Here is a 22,051-nt window from a genome sequence, read left to right as displayed (position 1 = left end):
CCCTGAGGAGAAGTTTGGGAACTGAAGCGGTGTTCATCTAGCCATCCAACTAGATATCAGTAACTTTTTAGAAAACAGAAGACATTATTACTAGTTTTTATTGTGTTACTCTTAATTTGCACATGTTCTAATGTCAAATTGTGTTTTTGTTCTAAGCCAAAGTGCACTTGCTACCCAGATAAACAGCTTTAAACATTTCTTTGGACTGCCTAAGACTTTTGCACATTACTGTAGTTTCACTGTCTCTAGTTGGTATTCTGGACAACTATGTGAATCGGCTTATATTACCAATTTGTTGTAGATTTTCCCATTGCCACATATCTTTGCAGGCATACTGCGGACAGAATCTGCAAGGTGGTGGCAGCTACTTTGACGTTGTTTACATGGACCCACACTTGAGTACCTTAAAATAGCTACCTAACAAAAACTTTCTGTCATGCACATACGTATACACTTGAGTATACACAAACATACCGTACACACAAACAGAGGAGCCCTTTAGTGAGTTGGCATGAAGCCAGACACATTGCACTGGTGTTCCTTTGTGGATCCACACACAAATACAAAGATTCACATACTGTACACTATGTATTGTTATTATCAAGAAGGTCTAAAACTAAGACTCGAAATTCCTCCAGCTACCATCTATGAGCTCCAGAGAGCTCTACCAGGCTGGTAACGACACTGATCAGCCATACCATTAAAACCACCTGTCTAATATTGTGTAGGCCTCCCTTGTGGTGTCAAAACAGCTCTGACCCATTGAGGTATGGACTCTGCAAGCCCTCTGAAGGTGTCCTGTGGTATCTGGCACCAAGACATTAGCAGCAGATCCTGTAAGTTGCGAGGTGGGACCCCCATGGACTTGACTTCACACAGACGCTCAATCAGATTGAAATCAGGGGAATTTGGAGGTCAAAGCAACACCTTGAACTCTTTCGCGTGCTCCTCAAATCATTCTTGAATGATTTTGGCAGTGTGGCAGGGCACACTATCCTGCTGAAAGAGGCCACTGCATCGGGGAACACCAATGCCATGAAGGCTGTGTAGGTAGGTGGTGTCCAGAGCATCACACTGCCTCTTTTTTTTTTTATTTTTTATTCACCTTTATTTAACCAGGCAAGACAGATTAAGAACATGTTTCTTATTTACAACTGTAAATAAGAAACATGGCTTGTCTCTGCTGGCTTGTCTTCTTCCCATAGTGCATCCTGGTGCCATCTCTTCCCCAGGTAAACGGTGCACGTGCCCCCGGCCGTCCACAAGATGTAACAGAAGACGTGACTCATCAGCCCAGGCCACCTTCTTCCATTGCTCCAGAAAATGTGACTCATCAGACCACACTACCGTTTTCCATTGCTTTATGGTCCAGTGCTGATGCTGATGTGTCCATAGTAGGCGCTTTGGACGGTGGACAGGGGTCAGCATGGGCACTCTGACCAGTCGGCAGCTACACAGCCTCATACACAATGAGCTGTGATGCACTGTGTGTTCTGACAACTTTATATCTTAGTCAGCATCAAATTGTTTGGTAAGTTGTGCTACAGTGGCTCTCCTGTGGGATTGGATCAGATGGGCTAGCTTTTGCTCCGCACGCACATGAATGTGCCTTGGGCACCCATGACCCCATTGCTGGTTCACCGGTTGGCCTTCGTTGGACCATTTTTGGTAGGTACTGACCACTGCATACCGGGGAACATCCTAAAAGACCTGCTGTTTTGAGATGCTCTGACCAAGTCGACTAGCCGTCACGAAATCTGGCCCCTGTCAAAGTCACTCAGATCTTTATGCTGCCTCCAATGCATCAACTTCAATAACTGACTGTCTAGTTAATATCCATCCATCCATTTACCAAACCACTTATCCTGCTGGTTCATGGGGGGGGGGGGGTCCGGAGCCTATCCTAGAAGCTATGGGCATGAGGCAGGGAACAACCCAGGATGGGGGGCCAGCCCATCACAGGGCACACTCACACACCAGTCATTCACTCACACATGCACTCCTACGGTCAATTTAGCAAGTCCAATTAGCTTCAGCATGTTTTTGGACTGTGGGGGGAAACCGGAGTACCCGGAGGAAACCCCACGACGACATGGGGAGAACATGCAAACTCCGCACACATGTGACCCAGGCGGAGACTCAAACCCAGGTCCCAGAGGTGTGAGGCAACAGTGCTAAGCACCGCATCTAGCTAATATATAGTATATATTGGCGTCCTTTCACAGGTGCCATTGTAATGAGATTATCAATGTCATTCACTAGACCTCTCAGTGGTTTTAATGTTATGGCTGATTGGTGAATATGCCCGTAGAGAGATATTTGCAGGGGCCCACTCACTTCTCCGGGGACTGTAGGTTGATATGGGTAGGGGGCCACCTAAGTGAGACATTTGAGACATTTTTTGCAGCCAAAAGAGTAACAAGAATACCATTAAATGCTTAAACTAAGCAGAAGGTGACAGCGGTAAAACATGCCGATTTGGGAAGCGCAGTCGGTAAAATTCGCTGATCTGAGGGGCGGTATCACGATGGCGGATCGAACGGGCAAATTTAAGATATATTTAAACCCAAATTATTACATAAATTAATTGCAGTGGACATACTAGCAGCTTTGTTACTAAAAAAGGAAACCAGCAGGGGCCCCCAGAGTGCGGGGCCCGGAGTTGGGCTCCCTTCTGCTCATCACTCCTTGCTTAAGGACAATGCCAGTGACACCAGCTGCGACAATATATTCAAAATTCATAGCACATTTTGATACAGGGCTTATTGTATTTGAGCACAACGCATATCCATTTTTTCTTTAATGATCACGGATAAATCATGAACATAAATCATAAATCATGAACATAAATCATAAATCATGAACACTCACTTTCAAGGTCTGTGGGCAAAGGCAAAAGAACAACAAACACAGGCTACAAATAGTCTTCCCTATGCAAAATCCCAACATCGTGCGTAATTTATTTTCAAGCATCATAACGTAAAATCTTTATTTTAACTTTATTGTGAATGCATGTAGACAGAATGGAGTTTCCCTCCTGCTGCAGAGCGCCCGGCAGAATCTGGTATGTATTAAAGTGAGTCCTCCTCTTTCCCCAGTGTTCAGCCTGCCTAACCAAGCTAACAGCTGAAATTAAACAATGTAACGGTAACACAACACATCGTCACTCCGCTCTTCCATTCGATTCTTTCGTACAGAAATAGTCCATCGTTTTTTTTTTATACATTTATTTCTCGAGAGAGAGTTTTTTTCCACAATGGAAGTGTCTTACCCGGTCAAGTCATTTTACAACCCTGCTATGTTCTCCGTTTACATTTTGACTCTTGGTAAGTCTCCACATTTCCATTCATACGCGTATTTCCTTTTTTAACGCGAATTGCCGCTGTGTACTGAGTGCCACAGAAAACGAAGAAGTATGAAATTCCTAATTGCAATATTTGCAGATTTTATCCAGATATATATACACCATACTGTAAATACGTTTTATTTATACGTTCAGAAATACTGTAAATACGTTTTATTGTTCAGGTCTAAGGTTTTGACACGCGGTGACATGCATTTCCTGTAACAAACGGAATGTAAGTGCGTTATCTTGTCTTTTCTTTGCCTCCTCGCAAGTTTTGCCATCTCTTTGGGCTCAACAACTGCTGTTGGGTTCCTGCAATTTTGAGCACAGTACATGTGGATATTTACCGGACCCTTCCTATGCGAAATGGACCGTAAACGAAGAAGGTAAGAAAGTTCCTTCAGACAACTTCTTTATGTCAGGGGTAGTATAGACTACCGCATAAAACCTGCATTTTTGGTATATTTTAAATTGTATTTTTTTTTTGCCTGAAAATTAACGTGGGAGTTGACAGACTTTAAAGAAATTCACGGAAAGAGCTTTAAAAAACTGCAAATTGCTTTTCAATGAAAAAGATGTGTGCTCAGAAAGTCACAAGTAAGCTATTCAATAAACTTTTTATTCTGTACAAATCAGCTGGAGTGGGAAAAGTAGCAGAGCAGGTTGTTTGGGCAAGATGCGTGTAAATACATGTAAAAAACAATACATCGACTAGATTTTGTCCTACGTAAAATAATGTTTGCATACTGTCAGACTTACTACCTCTTTCAGGACTAAAATAATCGTATAAAGTTTATAAGGGGCATTACTGGTACAAATGTGCTCAACATCACATCAAAGAAATTGCAGTTACAGCGGAATAGAATGAATATGAATGCAGTTTATTCATGCTTTGCAACGGGCATGTGGTGTTTTTTAAGGTTCTGCTTTGCCTTGTTGTGGGTGGTTGTCAAGGTGACTGATCAGCGCTGCTCTCACATTGAGTCCTATGCTGTGGTTCCAGAGTAGATACTTCGTTTATGTTAATTAGCAGGATTTGCTTTTTGTCCCAAGGTCTATTTCAGTCAGATACCAGGGTGTGGTATCCAAACAAGACTCTATTTCTGTATACAAAAGATTAGTTCTCAATATTTTTCTCAGATGCACTTTAGAACCAACTTATAACTTTCACGCACGTGCACGCACACTCAGGCATATAGGTATAAGGAGAGAGGTCCAAAGAAAATAGTGACAAAACAGATAAAATTAGTTTGTTAGTCCAAACTTGCTTAATTAGAAAATCAAAACTTTGCAGAAACAGTTAACATAATTTGTCAGAAAGGTCAGATGCCTTAGGAATTGTTAACACAGGAAAAAAGTCTCATTTTCTTGTATTACGATAAGACTTGAAAGATGAGATCTTGTAGTTGCTTGGCAGCATGCAGAGAACTGCCGTTAAACCAAAACTGATACGGATTCGTCTTGGAATGAAGCTGCAGTTTGCGGAAAAGGGGTTCGTTTGGATTTGTTGGACTGGGCTGAGTCGTTTGCAGTACTTTTGCCGGAACATTAAATGTCACCCATAACTGAACTGATGGGACCACTTCTAGGCATGAGCAACTCAGTTTGTCATCTGTCTTTGATGTATATATCACTCTAAAACTAAGTGCAGGTATTGTGGTATCCCTGTTGTAGTAGCTAAGTTTTCCCGTGGCCAGATTTAGGAATGGGGTGAGGGGTTCCTTCAAATGGAAGAATGGAAGATTGTCTGGCTGACCGAAAGAATCATGGAAATGTGGCAGGTCTGAGCAGCCGCAACCACTGCCAACAATGCGGGCAGCCCGTGTGACACAGTTTTGTGGATGTGAAATGACAGCCTGCCACACTGTCAGCAGCTCAATAAATGTAGACGTCTCACCACAACTGCATTACGGTGATGTTTTCTGTTCAGTTCCTCGCCAGAAACACAGGCTACTACAAATGCCTTTGTTTGGGGGAGGGGAAAAACTGGTGGACGATTTCATGGCTGATTTATAATGTGACAGATAGATATAACAATGAATATATTATTTAAACATTATTGAACTATGAACACAGTTTCAATGGAATCCTGATTATTCCAAATCAGGAGAAGCCATTCGTTTTAATTACACACGCTACTGAATATGCAATGTAGCATCGTCAACAGCGATCGATTTCTTTCATAATGCAGATGTACACATACCAATGGTGTTATTCTGCTATTCACGGGGAATGAATGCACTAGTGCACAGTCCTCTTCCGGTAGCTGTAAACATGGCCTTTAAGCATTCCTTTTGATGCATGTTCTGCTTACGGTTGCATTTGATCGTTTAACACCATCTACAGTATATATTTCAAGTGTTTGCTGTATTCTAGTTTTACTTTAAAAATCCGTTTAGTTTTTTTTTCAATGCTGTGTGAGTGCATGTCGCAGTTCATAATTTGCCGTCTCATAGGAACAGTCTGGTACCAGAGGTTCTTGCTGTGGCCTCAAACAACGGTTCATTTTTGAAATAGCTATCAAGAAGGTATTATAGTTTTGCAAACCTGCAGTGCATGGATGGGTGGATTGATTGATGGGAATGAGCAAGGAAACAGAAAAATGAGGAAAAACAGAAATCCACCATCACTAAAGAACATTTATTTATTATGTGTTTAGGTAAAAAAGAGTTTTTTCCACCCGTAATTTCTCCCCAAATAAACTTCAGTGTAAAGAGCGAAAGCAGCTTGGAAGAAAAAACAAATCCAGGCAGCCAAAGATGTTCCTGTTAGCTTGTTGTTGTACACTGGTGCTTTGATAGCTTAGCTTCACCATTAGCATTGGATTGCTGCTTCCCAGTGGTATTTTGGTAGCCTAGCTTCACTCTTAGGTTAGCATTGGTGCTAGCTTGGTATTGCATGTTGTATTGCTTGTTGCTTTGCTACTGCTGGGTACACAAAGGAAGGAAGGACAAGAGCTGCAAAAGTGGATCGTCATTCAAAGGCGACAGGCAGCAGTGCCCTCCACCCAACCTGTACACCTACCCAGCTCTATTGACGGTTTATTACATTTTTATTCGGTAGAAGTTTTTATCAAGCCTCTTGAATTATTCTGTGGCACTACTGAACCTTTTCCTGTCTTAGCGAACTGACAACAGTAGAGTTGCCTGGACAACTGAAGAAATGCAAATTCAGTTTGCTGGATGCTGACTGTTAAAAAGAGCTGTTTCAGACCAGCACACCCCCCAGTCTTTTTTTTCTGGGTCAAACAGATTTGAGCAGAATGAGGGAGAGAAGTTGCCTTCAGTCAAAATGACTTTGCTTCCTACAGTATGTAATAAAGTTAGTCCAATTAGAGAGAGCTGTAGCAGTGTATCATTCCGGAAAGTTTCTTTTTAAGTAACAAAAGCTGTGTCATGTTTAGGCCACTGGAAAAATTTCCAGCAGTTTTGTACCGTAATACCTTCTAAATACAGATTTTTTCCCCCCAGATTTATATATTCGATTTTCTGCAGTTTAACCGTGTCATGAAAATTTGATCAGGTAATGTGTATTTTCACGATGCATGAGGCAACATTACACACTATCTGGGAATAATGTAATATTAAATGAAATTTCTGCTTGTAGTGAGAAATGTCCACCTGTTTTCGAATGTACGTTGAAGTGCAAAATTTCTCAAAGGTAAAACTAAATAGGAGGTTGCAGATACTTCATATGAAGGGCAACATCAAAGGATTCCTCGTGGCCCCAAAAACCATCAGTCCAGCTTGTGTCAGGCTTCACATAAAGATAAACCCATAAAGCTAAATGTTTACATAATAATATTATTAATAATAATAAAGGTTGTCTTTTGTTAACTCCGCTAGATTTCTCTCCCACAAGGGAAGCATTTGCTTTTAAGAAACAGAATCTGGCATCAGTCTGAACCACCCCTGAAATTCTGCACAGGACATGATGATTTTCAGCAGGGTGCTGCAGGGCGGTCTGATGTATAATGTTTATGTAGATGGTCATGCTGATAAGCATAGACTCGATGGAAAGCAATGATTCATATAATACATTAGTTTTGAAAGTTGAGATGGCTAAGCCTCCAATGAAAGTACATAAGCTGAAACGATTTACAGAGAGTAAATTTACCGCCACCCATTATCCAGCCTCATGAAGAATATTACTGTGGCTGTATATATATTTTGCAAATAATGTAAGAAACTAAACCATGAAAAAAAATGTTCTCCATAATTTGTAACTATCCTGGTCTTCTGTTTTCCTTTTGGGGAAAATGGTAAAATATGAGAATAATGATGGTAAAATATAATCATGACAATTTCTAAACTGGAGTCCAACTGCGAACACCATGAGGCTAATCGAAAATGAGCAGATTATTTATAAAAGCAGGCATGCCATTTCTGCAATCAGGTTTATAGCTATTTGTACATGGAGCCGTTTTTAACACAAACTATTTCTGGTCCCCCGATTTAATTAAACGTTTCCAGATGCAGACAGGGAGATTATCTGAGGTGCATAAGCAGTGGGTGACAAGATTTGTTTCTGTTTGAAGAAGAAGATAAAAAAGCAGAGTAGAAAAGGGGAGTTTACATCTGGATCTCATCTCCAAACTCTGGACATCTGGAGGTACTGGGAAGGTCACAAAAGTTAAGTGTAATAACATACTCATACCTTTGCAGAACTTTTAGAAATTGTTCCTCATTGGGTATGTGGCATATTAAATAAATGAAATGACCGAATTGTCTGTTCTTATTGATGATCCCACATCACTGTAACATAAAGCTATTAAACTTCTTAAACAACACAATCTATTAATGGACTTTAAAAGGGGAGGATTTTTCCATGTAAAAACCCATGACTGCAGTAACAGAAAGAAAAAGAATTTGTTATACTACAATCACCTCTTTTTCCACTGACTGCTGTCCTTGTTGCACTGAAAGCCGGGCCTGTGTCTCTGCCTTAATGTGTGGCACAAAAGCCAGGATTTCAGCTGCCCTTTGCTTGGGTTGATGCCCTATCAAATGAGCTGCATCCATCTATTCAGGGCCCGATTAACTTCCCCGGTGGGGCTGCCCAAACAGCCCCCTTGGTCATGAAATCATTTCTTGAGCCAAAAGAAAAACGAGAGATGATTAAAAATGATGCAACTTTAATAATCCATTAATGAGCATGTGGGGTGCTGGAGGTAATACAGTACTTACAGATGGGGGGGGGGGGGATGTTCTGCTATTAAAACTTAATGACTGAGGATCGATCAGGCAGATTTAATAAGTTCAGTTTTTGCTGAGGTGGGAGCCCCTGATTTTCCAGGGCCCTAGGCTACAGCCCAGGACCGGTGTGGGCGATCCTATCTACAAAGAACCGGTGTGTATGCAGGTTTTTGGGATAACCTTTAGGTCAGCTGCTCAAACCCGGGTGTGAGGACTGTTCTGCCAATTAGTCCTCTAATTGGTGATCTAATTAGGGAGTTGCAGCAAAAACCCACACACACAGCGGCCCTTTCTGGATAAGATTGCCCACCCCCGGGCCTAGGATAACCTACGCATTAACCTGCCCCTGATCCATCCATCCATCCATTTTCCAAACCGCTTATCCTACTACTGGGTCGCGGGGGGTCCGGAGCCTATCCTGGAAGCAATGGGCACGAGGCAGGGAAAAACCCAGGATGGGGGGCCAGCCCATCGCATGGAACATTCACACACAGTAATCACTCTCACATGCACACCTATGAGTAATTTAGCAACTCCAATTAGCCTCAGCATGTTTTTGGACTGTGGGGGGGAACCGGAGTACCTGGAGGAAACCCCACGACGACATGGGGAGAACATGCAAACTCCACACACATGTAACCCAGGCGGAGACTAGAACCCGGGTCCCAGAGACGTGAGGCAACAGTGCTAACCACTGCACCACCATGCCGCCCCCTGCCCCTGATCCCAGTCGTTAATTGTCGCACTTGTGACAGTACCGGATGCTTCCGCTATTTGGTGCAATGGTGCTTCGTAGTTTTGTGCCAACGTAGGCCTGTGTTTTTCTTTGTTTCTTCTGGTTTTGCTCTCCCCAGATCCACATTAGTAGCTTTTCACACTTTTTATGGATGGAATAGCTATTTGTGATTAGGTCATTCTGCTTATGTTCCTTTCTCTGTAATAGGGATTTAAGAAATCAAATCCAGACTCTTCTTTCTTAAGTTCAGCCTCCATAGCCAGATATTCTCCCATTCCCTCTGCTGTGTTCGTACTTTGCTATCATACTTTGGTTTTCCACATAGGTAAGACTTGAACCTTGTTGCATACATATTGTATAATACTGACACAATTTCCTGAAGTTTTTGGAAAACCCAGTCAAAATATGAAGGGTCGTAGGAAACAGCGATAGGTCCCAATTCTAGTTAATCTTCAGCTAAGAAATGACTGGGCTCTGTCCCATCTCCCCTCTGCAGGGCGTTTTATCACAGTCGACTCAGCCAACATGGATGGAAAAGAAAAGGCAGTACTGGTGAGCCCAGCGCTCGATCTGCTGTACTGGAGCTGCTTGCGACTGGTATACCAGATTACTGGCTCAGGCTCTGTACAGCTACTCCTACGTCCTGAAGGCGAGAGCTTTGACTATCTTTTGTGGACCACCGATAAACCTTCAGACAGCTGGCTGATTGCCAGCATTGACCTCCGCAACGCATCCAGTCCCTACAAGGTATTCAACCCAGAAACTACAAAATGCTTCCTTCCCACCGCTGAAGGGCTATATATAGCGGATGTACTTGCTACTTGCCGCTTTCTGCAGTTGTGTCTATATTCTCCACCATGGCAGTAGAGAGTTACAAAATCATAATGATTTGCTAAAAATATAATACTATATAATACTATATATATATAAAAAAAGTAGATATATCAAAAAAATTAAATAAACAAATAAAGTAATGAATAACAGCAGCGGAAATTAAATTATGATGAACAATAAGCAAATTAAAGAACAGTATTTTTGTTGCTCTAAATGTATGTCTTAAGGAAATGATTTAATTTGCAGTCCAGAAGTAAGACCAGCACATGAAACAGACACTGCTTCAGCACATATTTTGTCCATGAGTCACACATGGAACCTTTAACGGGATGTTCTGCGCTTACAGAACTAATGAATAGAAGGACTGATGCAGTAGATTTTTTTTCAATGGCATACTCAGAGCTCGTCACATGTGTCCTCCGCTCAGGCTTTTAAAACAACATGGTCTGTAGTTCTTGGATACTTCTTGTCCTGAAGACATGCCTCTGTTATTTTTCAGTTAGCCATTTTGTTTTGTATTTCAGATTTTAATCGAAGGCAGACCTGGTGAAGAAGCAGGAAGCAGCATAGCTATATTTGAAATTCATGTCATACCTGGGTACTGCATAGGTCAGTAAAATCCAATACAACATCCCTCGCAAATAATCACATAGCTGAAAACAATACATAATACAATTATAATGTCCTAATAATTGATTTTCTTTATTTGAACGTTGATTTTTTAAAGTGGTATAATTTGATTGTGCATTTATCTATGGATGTATTTTCATGCAATAACTCTGGCAGAGTGCAACTTTGAGGAACACCATCTGTGTGGCTATAACAACCACTGGAACCCCAATGTAAACTGGTATCTGGGGGGGAGCAGCGTTCAGGGCCCCCAGTCCGACCTGCTTGATGACCACACTATGAGCAATGACAAAGGTACACAAGTACAGCTCTTCATCACTTCCATGCCTGCTCCCCATTACTTACTTACCCTGTACTGTTCCCCATCTCTATCACTTTTTACCTTACCTTGTCCTCTCTGTCTTTGAGGAAACATGGTTCCTGTGGTCTGACTTTGCTTTTTTTTTTGTCTAATCAGGTCACTACATGTATGCAGATTCGGTTTACGTTAAAAACTTACAGGAAGTCGCCAAATTTTCATCACCGATGACAACCACACCTATGGAAGGATGTTTGTCTTTTTACTATCAGCGTAGCCAGGCAAGAGGAAACATTTTCTCAGTCTTCACCAAGGATCAGTTTGGGCACTATGAGGAAATTTGGAGGCCAGAGATTTATTCTGCTACAGCATGGAGATTAGTGCAAGTTGACATCAAGGCACCTCATCCCCTAGAGGTTAGTCTGAAATTTTATTTCCATACTGATAAGTGATAAGTGACGTATATGACAACATGATGCTGCCATGATAAACTTGTGACTCATAAGGAGAACCTGCGAAACAGTTCATGTGTTACATTGTGAGCAAACTGTAAGATTTGTCTAAAACAATGCAAAGCATGTCACGACTTGGCTGTGTATTTTCATTCTGAGTCATATTCTGCATTGAAAAGGCCATATAAGATCTTGCTTTATGTTGATGTTCTTTAATCAAGAGGAAGCATTCTAAGGGACACTTTATTTTTAAATGTCATCTGTTTTATATTCTGCGTATCTAATGATTTAGACCCCTTGAATCCCCAAATGGGAGAAGAGTAAAATCTGGGACAAACTAGGAGCAGTCACAAAACTGCTGAGTAGAACATTTTCACAGGAACAGTGAAACATTAATCTTGAAGCTTTAAGTGATAAGTGAGTCAGACTTAAGCACACCAGAAGGTACGTGTGTTAAACAGGGGGAGATTTGTGCTGACACGGCACATTTAATGACAGCTAAGGACTAGGGACTTATTGATGTAGACATTATAAAAAACAGGTCATTTGTCACTGCAGGCTGTGGAAATGTAAAGCAGGCCACCTGATATAGACCATAGTTCTTGAGAACATTCACGGCAGATTACATGCTGCTATCCTTCGTGACCCTAATGTCGGAGACGGTATTTATTTACAAAGGACATTTTGTGTCCTTTTTCCTTTTACTGAACATAATACTGGAGTTGTAATAGTGTGACTAAGTATTTACCTTAGTTGCTGCTTCAACTCTCAGGTGGGTCATAAAATGTGCAGTTGAAAAAAACCAATAATTTATAGATTGGCAGAAAATGTTTAAGCTACTTTTAATTGTTACTCCAATAATATTTATTTTCCCAGCATTTGTAAAATTATTCAAAAAACATAAAGCTTTGCATTTTCATTCAACGTCAAAGGACCATTCTAGGGTTTTAAAAATCTGTGGTTATGTGATGTAATACGGAATAGTAATTTTGCCTCTGTGGAGTGAGTGTAAAAAAAAGTTGTAAACGCAACAAAATATATGGATCTCCCAGACCGTCTAGCACAATCCCCATCCATCTCACATAGAGAGGGATCTTTGTTTTCCATCTAAGGCCATAAACATAAACACGCGTCTTAGAGACACACAAACACTCAGACACAAATAGTGTGTTCCAGTTACTGCAGCTGCTGACAACAAAAACAAATGTGAATTAACCCTGTGTGCTGCATACAGTACTGTGCAAAAGTCTTAGGCACTCAAAAGAAATGATTAACACTATTTATCTGCGTAGTAAGTGCTCATTTTCTTAGAACAAAAAAATTTAACTTAACATAAGAACATATGAAAATTACGAGTAACAGAATAAAAACTAGTAAAAATGTCTTCTGTTCTCCAAAACGTTACTGATATCTACTTGGATAGCTAGATGAACACCACTTCAGTTCCCAAACTTCTTCTCAGTGGCACCCGAACCATTCTATGTATTTATTAAATTTCACCACCAGCTCGCTTAATTAAGTTAATTAGCTAAAAAAGTGAACGAGACATTGAATAGATGCATGAGGTGGGCTAGTGGTCAGGTCAAAAAACACACGGGTGTATCGTATGGTTGCTGGAAATAACAGGGTTATTTTAGCAGAGGATTTGAAATGGCTAAGCTGACACACTTTGCTAGGCGTAACAGCATAGTTTTACACCAACATGACAGTTATTTAGACATATTTTTTTTTCTGGCTGCCTAAGACTTTTGCACAGTACTGCAGGTGGCCTGAAATACTTTCAGAAACACACACCTTACATTGTCAATGGTTTTTAATTTGCTCTCTTTCATGCTGATGAATAACTTTTACAAATATCACATTTCACCTACAGTTTTGAACATGTTCAGTTTGAATTTACCCTATTCAGCTATAGTAATTTTACTATATGCTATCCAAACATGATTCATGACATCTATGAATCAATACTTTCATGGCAGATGACAGTCAACTTTTCTCACAAGATCCCTACTGCTAAAAGTAAATGCAAATGGTTCTCTACTCAGTATTAATGTGTCCTAGGTGATTTTCGAAGTGGCCTTCAACAGTCCCCGTGGAGGACATGTGGCCCTGGATGACATTTCGTTTTCTCCAGAGTTCTGCCACACAGAGACAGGTGAGGTCTATTAGGCAGTGGTTTTTATGTGTAGTACATGGAAGAAAAACAGCATATATACAAGGGTGGACTATGAAACTGAAACACCGGCCAATGTAGCGTTTGAGGTTTCACGCCTATATATGCGCGGCCTGATGGCAATCTTCACTAATTGCATATCTCATCAGTAAGAGCAAAGTGTGAAGATTGAATTAGCAGAGCAATAGCACAGCTGTGCATAAAATATTGCAATTTACTCAACATAATGGAAGACATATCAGAGTTCAAAAGAGGACAGATTGTTGGTGCGTGTCTCACTGGCTCACGTGACCAAGACAGCAAGTCTTTGTTGTGTATTGAGAGCCCTGGTATCCAGGGTAATGTTGGCATACCACCATGAAGGACAGACCACGTCTAACGGGAGTTACTGAACGTAAGAGGACGCTGTCTGGCAGGACTGTCTGGGTACCGACCTAGACTGTATCCAAAAAACATAAAACCACAGCTGCCCAAATCACTTCAGAATTAAATGTGCACCCTACTCTCCTGTTTCCACCAAAACTGTTGGTCAGGAGTTCTGAAGGGCCAGTATTCATGGTCACTAGTCCTTTTGCACTTGCACTGCCAGTAAGAAGTTTTTACATACCGCAGGTTTTTACCACTTTTCCATTTGTTTCTTAAACTGCTTATTTTTCATTGTTGTTTTGCATTGGAAAGTTCAATGAACAACTATAAATAAAAAAAATATATAATATATATAATATGTAATATAAATAAATGAAAATATATACAAAATATATAAAGATATAAGTGAAGAAGTTTCCTTTATAACATGGAAAGAGGATGTAACAGTGCATGTCTGACATCCTATTAATTGTGTTGTGAGCGCATAGTCAAATTGTAGGATGTCCTTTAACTTTAAATGCACTAGTTAACTGTTTCATCCCATGAAACAGAGATGTGTTTAATGTCCCTTGTAGATAGAATGCCTCGAATTTGCTCTGCTGTTATAACTGCTAGTGAAGGTTACTTTGATGAATCAAGTATAGGACATTTTCTTGCTAATAAAGGTGCTAAAATGGTGAACAACCTGTAAATTTATCTGTTAGCAAAAAATATTGAGTGTATTGTAAGTAAATGTTAAGTGAGTAAAATGCAAAAATGATGTGCAAAAACTTTGCAAAATTATGTTTGGTTTTCTTAATGGTGACATAAGCACACATACTTTATCCACCTGGCCATTTTCAGTGGTGCCAGGAGTGCAGTCTTGGGGTGTGGATAATGTGAAACATGTATCGTTCTCTGATGAGTCCGCCTTCACTGCCTTCCCCACTCTTGGGAGATTTACAGTGTGGAGGAATCCCAAAGATGCTTACCACCCAGACTGTTGCATACCCAAAGTGCAGCATGGGGGTGGATCAGTGGATTAGGCTGCAATATCATGGCATTCCCTAGACCTAGTACTTGTTCTAGATGGCCACATATCACTGCCAAGGACCATGGAACCGTTCTGGAGGACCATGTTCACCCAGTGTTTCAAACATTGTACCCTGAAAGTGGTGCCATATATCTGGGTGATAATACAGCTATACACACAGTATGATGTGGGGCCTCCTTTTGCAGGCAATATAACATCAGTTCACCTTGGGATTGACAGATACAAGTTCTGCACAATGTCCAGAGAGAGTTTGAGCCATTTCTGTGTGATGCTGGTGGATGAAAACATTACCTGACTTGCTGCCCCAAAACACCCCAAAGTGGCTCGATAATATTCAGATTTGGTGACTGGACAGGCCATGGGAGATGTGCAACTTCACTTTCATGTTCGTCAAACCACTATTGCCAGTCTTGCTAATAAATGAATGAGGTCTAAAACCAGGTATTTTAGTTTCATTTTCCAACCCATATGGAGGTTTTTTTTTCAATATTTCAAAGAGTTTGATGATCTTTAAGAGCATCAAGGCAGCAATCTTTAACTGGGAAAATATTATTATTGACTAGGATGGGGTTGACGTCACGGTTAAGTGGTCATTAATCAAGCTGCTAGCTAGCAAAGTCATTTAAGTGTAAACAGATGTCAGTTTTAACACCAGGGTTATACTGTTGTCTGTTACAGAGCCAGCCTTTGATCCTTCCATTGCAAGCTGTGACTTTGAAGAAGGACTCTGTCAGTACTACCAAGAACCTGCCCAGGGATCAGTCTGGAACAGAGTATCAGTGAAACCCAATGCCTACAGGATTGGAGATCATACTACAGGTTCAGGTGAGTGAACTCACATAACCAGAAATAGTAGGTTGTTTTTCTATTGCTATTGTGCTTTATCATGTAGCCCAAGCAAACAGGCAAAGGGAGACTGATTTCTAATAATCTACAACACAACTTCAGTTCATAGTGGTTGGTTACGTTGGGCTTTTACACGGTGTGATGCGCATATCGAATGCCAAAATATGCCTAACCATTAGTAATAAGGAACAATGCTACTATTCATTGCCACTAAATCCTGTTTTTCTTCAAGCTATTCTGTCAACTGTTATCTTACTGCTCAGTGTTGACATACTTTTCCAGCATTGATTATTTTAAAGTCTCCAAAACAGAGTAAAACCTCTTACTTACATTTATATTGTGACAACGTACCAGTCAATGCACAGAAGCAGGGCAGCATATATAAGCAAATAAAATGAGAAACAAAACATAAGGAATATATAGAGTAATCATGGGAAACTAAGGCCCATGTAAATAGAACAGACTTTCTGAAGCTCTTTCAATACACAGGTTTCTTCCTGTTGGCCAACACGCGCTTTACCTCCCAGCCCGGCTACGTGGGCCGCCTCCACGGGCCCTTCCTGCCAGGGAACCTGAAGTACTGCCTAAGGTTCTACTATGCAATACACGGCTTCATGAAAATGGAAAATGCCCTCTCGCTCTACATATACGACGAGAACAATGTAGCCCAGGAGAAAGTTTGGACAGTGTCCGAAGGTTCTCGGGGTATCTGGATGATGATGGACATCACCATCCACAAGCCTATGCCCACCAAGGTAAGCATTCAATGGAACATTTCTTTAACACGAATTGTTTTTGTAAACCCCTAAGATGTCTAGGGTATAGTTTCGCAGATGTTATTTCACACTGCAATGGGTTGGGGCCCCATCCTATCAGTGGCCACATATCCTATCAGTGGCCACATTATTAGGTACGCCACACTAGTATCCATTTTTTCCTCCTGAAATATATGAAAGGTAGGTGTGTGTACCTAATAAACTGGCTATTGATTTCATAATTATTCACAATAAGCTTAGAAATTATACAAGGGGAAGGTTTAAAGTTCTGGACAGTCAAAATAAGGGGGCCACAAAAAATACTGCAGTTACTGTGGCTGATTCAGGTATTTTCTGTAACAAATCTGCATGCACTCCTAATGACAAACTGCTCATTGTGCTCCTTTTCTGAACACTGTGAATGTGCAGTATGTAGAAGTGTGTGCAGAATTACCCAGCGCTCTGCAGTGGAGAATTCATTCATTGTTAACAATGTGTTGCTAAGGTCCCATTTCTCAGAATTAAGAAAAGCTAGAGAAATGGCTGCAATAGGAGAGAATTATTTCCTATTACACTGCAACATTTTTTCCATATGTGTTTGTTGGCTATTTCTCTCTTATTTTCCGCATTTTCATTTCAGCACTCCCATATTCTACCTGAAAAAAATCTTTCTTTATAACTCTTCCATACTCTGTTTTCAAATGATTCAGATCTATTTTGAGCAGAAACATTACGTTTCATTGACAAACAGGCCCCATATCTTCCTGAAGCTTTGCAATGAACAAAATATTTTGTTAATAAAAGTTTTTGACAGACAGACGTTTTATCTCGGGAATTTTCTAATATTTGTATGTTTTTATCCCCCAAAGCAGGATAAACATTTAGAAGATGGATTTGATTTTATGTGAAAGAATTCTTACTTTCAGTCACTAAACTATGACAGTCAGGTGATCTGTGTGTGAAGATAATTAGACTAATACACTGCTCTACTCTGTAGGTGGTGTTTGTCAGTATATGTAAGAATTTCTGGGACTGTGGACTTGTGGCCCTTGATGACATCACTGTGGACCTAGGAGACTGCCGTGTCATCGCTGGTAGGATCCTGAGATCAAAGAGGACTAGAAAATTGTAACTGACACTAATTTCCATACAGTCCATTTTACATACTACGGTTCTTATTCCAAATTACATTTTTATTAATCTTCTTGGTAACACTTTACTTTAAGCACTCATGTACAATGCATTATATATACCTTCATAATGCATTATAATGCATTTATACAGTATTATAAACACGGATATAACTATTTATAGAAAGCATAACACATATCCATATTTTGTATGCATTTTGAATGTCCTATGAAGCTCTCATCTGTAATGCACTGTAAATACCTTCATAATGAATTATAATGGTCTATACTGACCATTATAATGCATTATGAAGGTATCTACTGTATACTGCATTATACATGAGTGCTTTAAGTAAAGTATTACTATCTTCTCTATTTGTGCCATATGTTCAGTTAAAAAAGCAGCTGAACATCCATAAATAAATATGCCACATGTTTGGAACATGACAGAGACAGCAGTACGTAACTCCTGGAGCACCTTTAGTTATATATCTACTAATGAGATATTCAGCTTTAGCAGCTTAACTGGAAAAACTAAATCTATTTTAAACTCTTTTAAGTTTCTTTGTTATAGTCTTTTTTAAAAAAATCGTAAGCTGAACCAGGTGGATAAAGTGCGTTTATGCCGCCATTAAGAAAACCTGACTTAATTTTGCCAAGTTACACACAGGTGCAGACCAACTGAGTGTCAGATGAAGTCAGTTTGAACTTTTGCCCATTCTACCCTGTGAAAAATGGAATCTGAACGTTACGGCACTAACAGTTATTGAAAACACATATCAACTGCCTTGGCACTCTACTGATCATAAGCGTTCATTTACAGGGCTGGAACAGTCCCTTCCTGGACAGTGCAGCTTTGAAGTGGATGACTGTGGATATACTCAGGACAGGCACAGTGACGTGACAGACTGGGTGAGGATGCGAGGACACACACCCACCTTGTTCACTGGGCCAAAGGGCGACCACACCACGGGGACTGGTGAGTCAAGAGCCACTTCACGGTCTCCCACCTGAAACTGAAGTGAAAAGTTTAACCAACAATTTTATCTAGCTGAACATTGAGCAATTCCATGCAATATGTCTTTAGAGGTTAAAATGGCATTTGCTTTGAAGTTCTTCCCCGAATTATTGGCCAATTTGGTTTGCACTCCATTTTTTAAACAATTATGAAGGAAAGATAAATAATGGACTTGATGTTAGCCATCTTAGCAAGTGACCAGTGAAAATAAACACCCATGTTCTCATCCTCCTCAGTAAAAGTCAGATGTCCTGGGGTTTAATTTGCTTTTGCATCATCATTTTAAAAGACTTAAACCCTTTCAATTATTTTTGATCTTGTTCTCCAGCAGCTTTTATATATGGGCTAAGCCGGTCTGGGTCTGGCCGATGACCTTAACATTTGCCTCATGAATCCTTGTAGCTGTTGCCATCATTCAGATGTTGTTTTTAGCTGTTAGCACAGTTACTCTTGTTAGTTCATGGTTGTTTGGGGTTCAGAGAGTTGAAGAGCAACAGCACCTACCAATGTCAAGGAATGTTCATAGGAAGAAAGAAAAAATCAAAAGCACAGAATGTCGCATTTTGCATTTTTGGTTTATAAAGAGACCAGTCACAGCGTGGTTAGTTTAGAGCAGATAAATTGTATTGATGCTTCTGTATATTTTGAGGCTCTTATTTATTATGTGCCGTTGACCTCTGTGTCTTCCGAAGGTCACTTCATGTATATAGAGGCTTCGCACATGCTGCCAGGACATTCAGCACGGCTGCTTACGGCTGAGCTGCGGGGATCGGCGGCTCTGCAGTGTTTGATCTTCTACTATCACATGTACGGCTCTGGCACGGGCCAGCTCGACGTCCTCCTGCAGAGTGAGGACACGGGTCATGTCAAGTTGCTATGGAGACGGAGAGGAGAGCACAGCATATCCTGGATGAAGGCCTCGGTGGATTACGAGTATAACAGCAGACACAAAGTGAGGAATGCACCATTATTTGTACTTTTAACTGCTGTCCTTGCATACTCCATCAAGATTCATCAATTTTTAAACCATAAAGACCAGGTCTAGGATGCGCCTTCTTCTTGCAGATTGTGTTTGAAGCCATCAGAGGACCATCGATAAGAAGTGATATTGCAATTGATGACATCCTGTTTAAGAAAGGGCCTTGTGAATCTACAGGTGAGTTTTACTCTGCAGGTTGGTTCAATATGTGATTTTAGTTTTAATTTGAAGTCAAAAGAATGTAAACGTGAGGACATTTTTCAGTGTGATGTGATTAGTATACTTAATATAACAGTCCAAATTAAAGTAAATCATTATGCACTAATGACATTCAGTCTCATATACTAAACTGGGTTTCGCTCAAAAAAAGTTAATAGATTATTTAGGAGAGAACTGAAGATGTGAAATTAATATCTGCTTTTACATAATATGTCAATCCATCTTCAAACTGCTTATAATAGACATTTTGGTCCCCCCCCCCCTCCCCCGCCATACACACATTTCTATGGGGAAAACTCAAACCCTAACAGGATGACCTTAACCCCTACCCAGCCCTAACCCTAACCCTAAGTAACCAAGCAAAAAATGAGAGTTTTGGCATTTTTAATTTTTTGATTGCATTCACAAATCTTTGTCACCACATCAAAATAACAAGTCTTCATCACATAGTGGGGGACATTTGATCCCTACAATGTAATATAATCCTAATCCACACACACACACACACCCACACACACACACAGCCATGCACTACGGGCAATTTATAGACGCCCGTCAGCCAGTATCTTTAGAGGAAACTAATAACACAGAGGAGACCCACGCAGCATGGAACATGGGACATGCACAAACACAGAGGTGACCTTCAGACCTCCATAAATGGAGGCATGAGGCAACAGCGCCACCTCACGTTTCCGTAATTTAAGAATAAACATTCAAAATAAGAAAGCTTTCTCTCTCTATGAACAGATCCTGGGGAGAGCATGTCATTTTCTGGCTTCTCTGAGAACTTCATTGCGACTGAGTACTGAGAGCGCTGCTTGGCTGAATGTGCCAAGGAGAAATGGCAGAGATGAAGGGCTCCTGAGTGCCTTCGAACAGAGTAAAGCAGCAATCACATGACCTTATGGAACTCGCACGGGCATAAATACACACTTCATTATATTCTTCTTACTGCGCGCCTCAGGCAGGATGTTAAACAGTGGCTCCACAGGCATTTTCTGAAGTAAAAGAGTATTTATTGTGTGATGTTTATAGAACACGGCAGAGTAGTGGTGTAACTTTTTGTGTATCGCATTCGTTAAGTGGAATAAAGAACCAACACATTTGACTTCTCTTGTGGACAGTGCACGACATTGCAGGGTGTGTTTACAAAAGGCAACAAAACAAGAAATGATAGATTGTGCTACTGGTTCCATTATCAACATTTATGGGAAATTAGCAAAGAACAGGATACAAATATTGTGACTGGGGCCTGTGAGCTTCCGCAAGCCTATTAAATGTGCTTAATAGTTTGGCAGAACAAATTGACAAGGTGGCTGCTCGTCATCAACTCTTGGAATGAAACGTGGACTCTTCTACATTTTTGCAGAAGCCTTCCAGACAGTCACAATATATATAATGTACCGGTAAAGTTTTAATGCTTAATACATTATTTGTAAAATGTCACTTTAGATCTATGCCCCATGCTGTGTTTTAGCAGTAGTAAAATCATTCTTACTCATACTTTTGGTAAATCTTTAATTTCAGTTTTAACATATGTGTGCTGCAGTTTGTAGGATATTGTTATAATAATCAAAAATAAATAAATATTTGCTTTAATTTATTGTGTGAAGACTTTGATTTTCGTTGTTCTTTTAATGGAGTTCAGTTATGAAATATAAACTCCATACATTCAGCCATAAGAGCAGCACCTGAGAAATGGATGCATTTCACTGAAAAGATAAACATTGATTCACTAAGCATCACCATACAGGATAACACAATGTTTTCTTACTTCTGTTAAAACCCATCAAGTTTAAATTTAGAATACTCACTTTTGTATTTTTAACAGGAGTTGACCCTTCATTCATCCTTAATCTCACTTTATATTATTTTGCAATTACAAATGCCATTGTGAAACAAAAAAATCAACCATGGTTTAATTTTAAAAGAAAGCTATTCTCTTGTACTATATGTAGGCACATGACTGCTCATGGGAGTTTTACTTACACAAAAATGTTCTAAAGGCAGAAGGAAAAATGATTGGCTCAGAGAGATAACC

The 22,051-nt window shown here is 40.3% G+C and overlaps 1 protein-coding gene across 1 annotated transcript; it reads left to right on the top strand.

Annotated features, from left to right (window-relative positions):
- The first annotated feature begins 3,099 nt into the window (after positions 1–3,099).
- Positions 3,100–21,609, top strand: mamdc2a (MAM domain containing 2a). The gene is made up of 14 exons (XM_048991948.1): positions 3,100–3,326; positions 3,619–3,732; positions 9,774–10,024; positions 10,636–10,720; positions 10,898–11,035; positions 11,199–11,455; positions 13,553–13,646; positions 15,742–15,888; positions 16,399–16,664; positions 17,662–17,758; positions 18,618–18,773; positions 19,505–19,764; positions 19,878–19,968; positions 20,758–21,609. Exons 1-14 carry the CDS (start codon positions 3,257–3,259, stop codon positions 20,817–20,819), a joined length of 2,088 nt encoding a protein of 695 aa, XP_048847905.1. The 5' UTR covers positions 3,100–3,256; the 3' UTR covers positions 20,820–21,609.
- The last annotated feature ends 442 nt before the right edge of the window (positions 21,610–22,051 follow it).

This window comes from Brienomyrus brachyistius, chromosome 2 (assembly GCF_023856365.1).
Source record: "Brienomyrus brachyistius isolate T26 chromosome 2, BBRACH_0.4, whole genome shotgun sequence".
Classification (NCBI taxonomy): Eukaryota; Metazoa; Chordata; class Actinopteri; order Osteoglossiformes; family Mormyridae; genus Brienomyrus; species Brienomyrus brachyistius.
The sequence above is the reverse complement of the archived record's forward strand: the minus strand, read 5'-3'. Positions and strand labels throughout refer to the sequence as shown.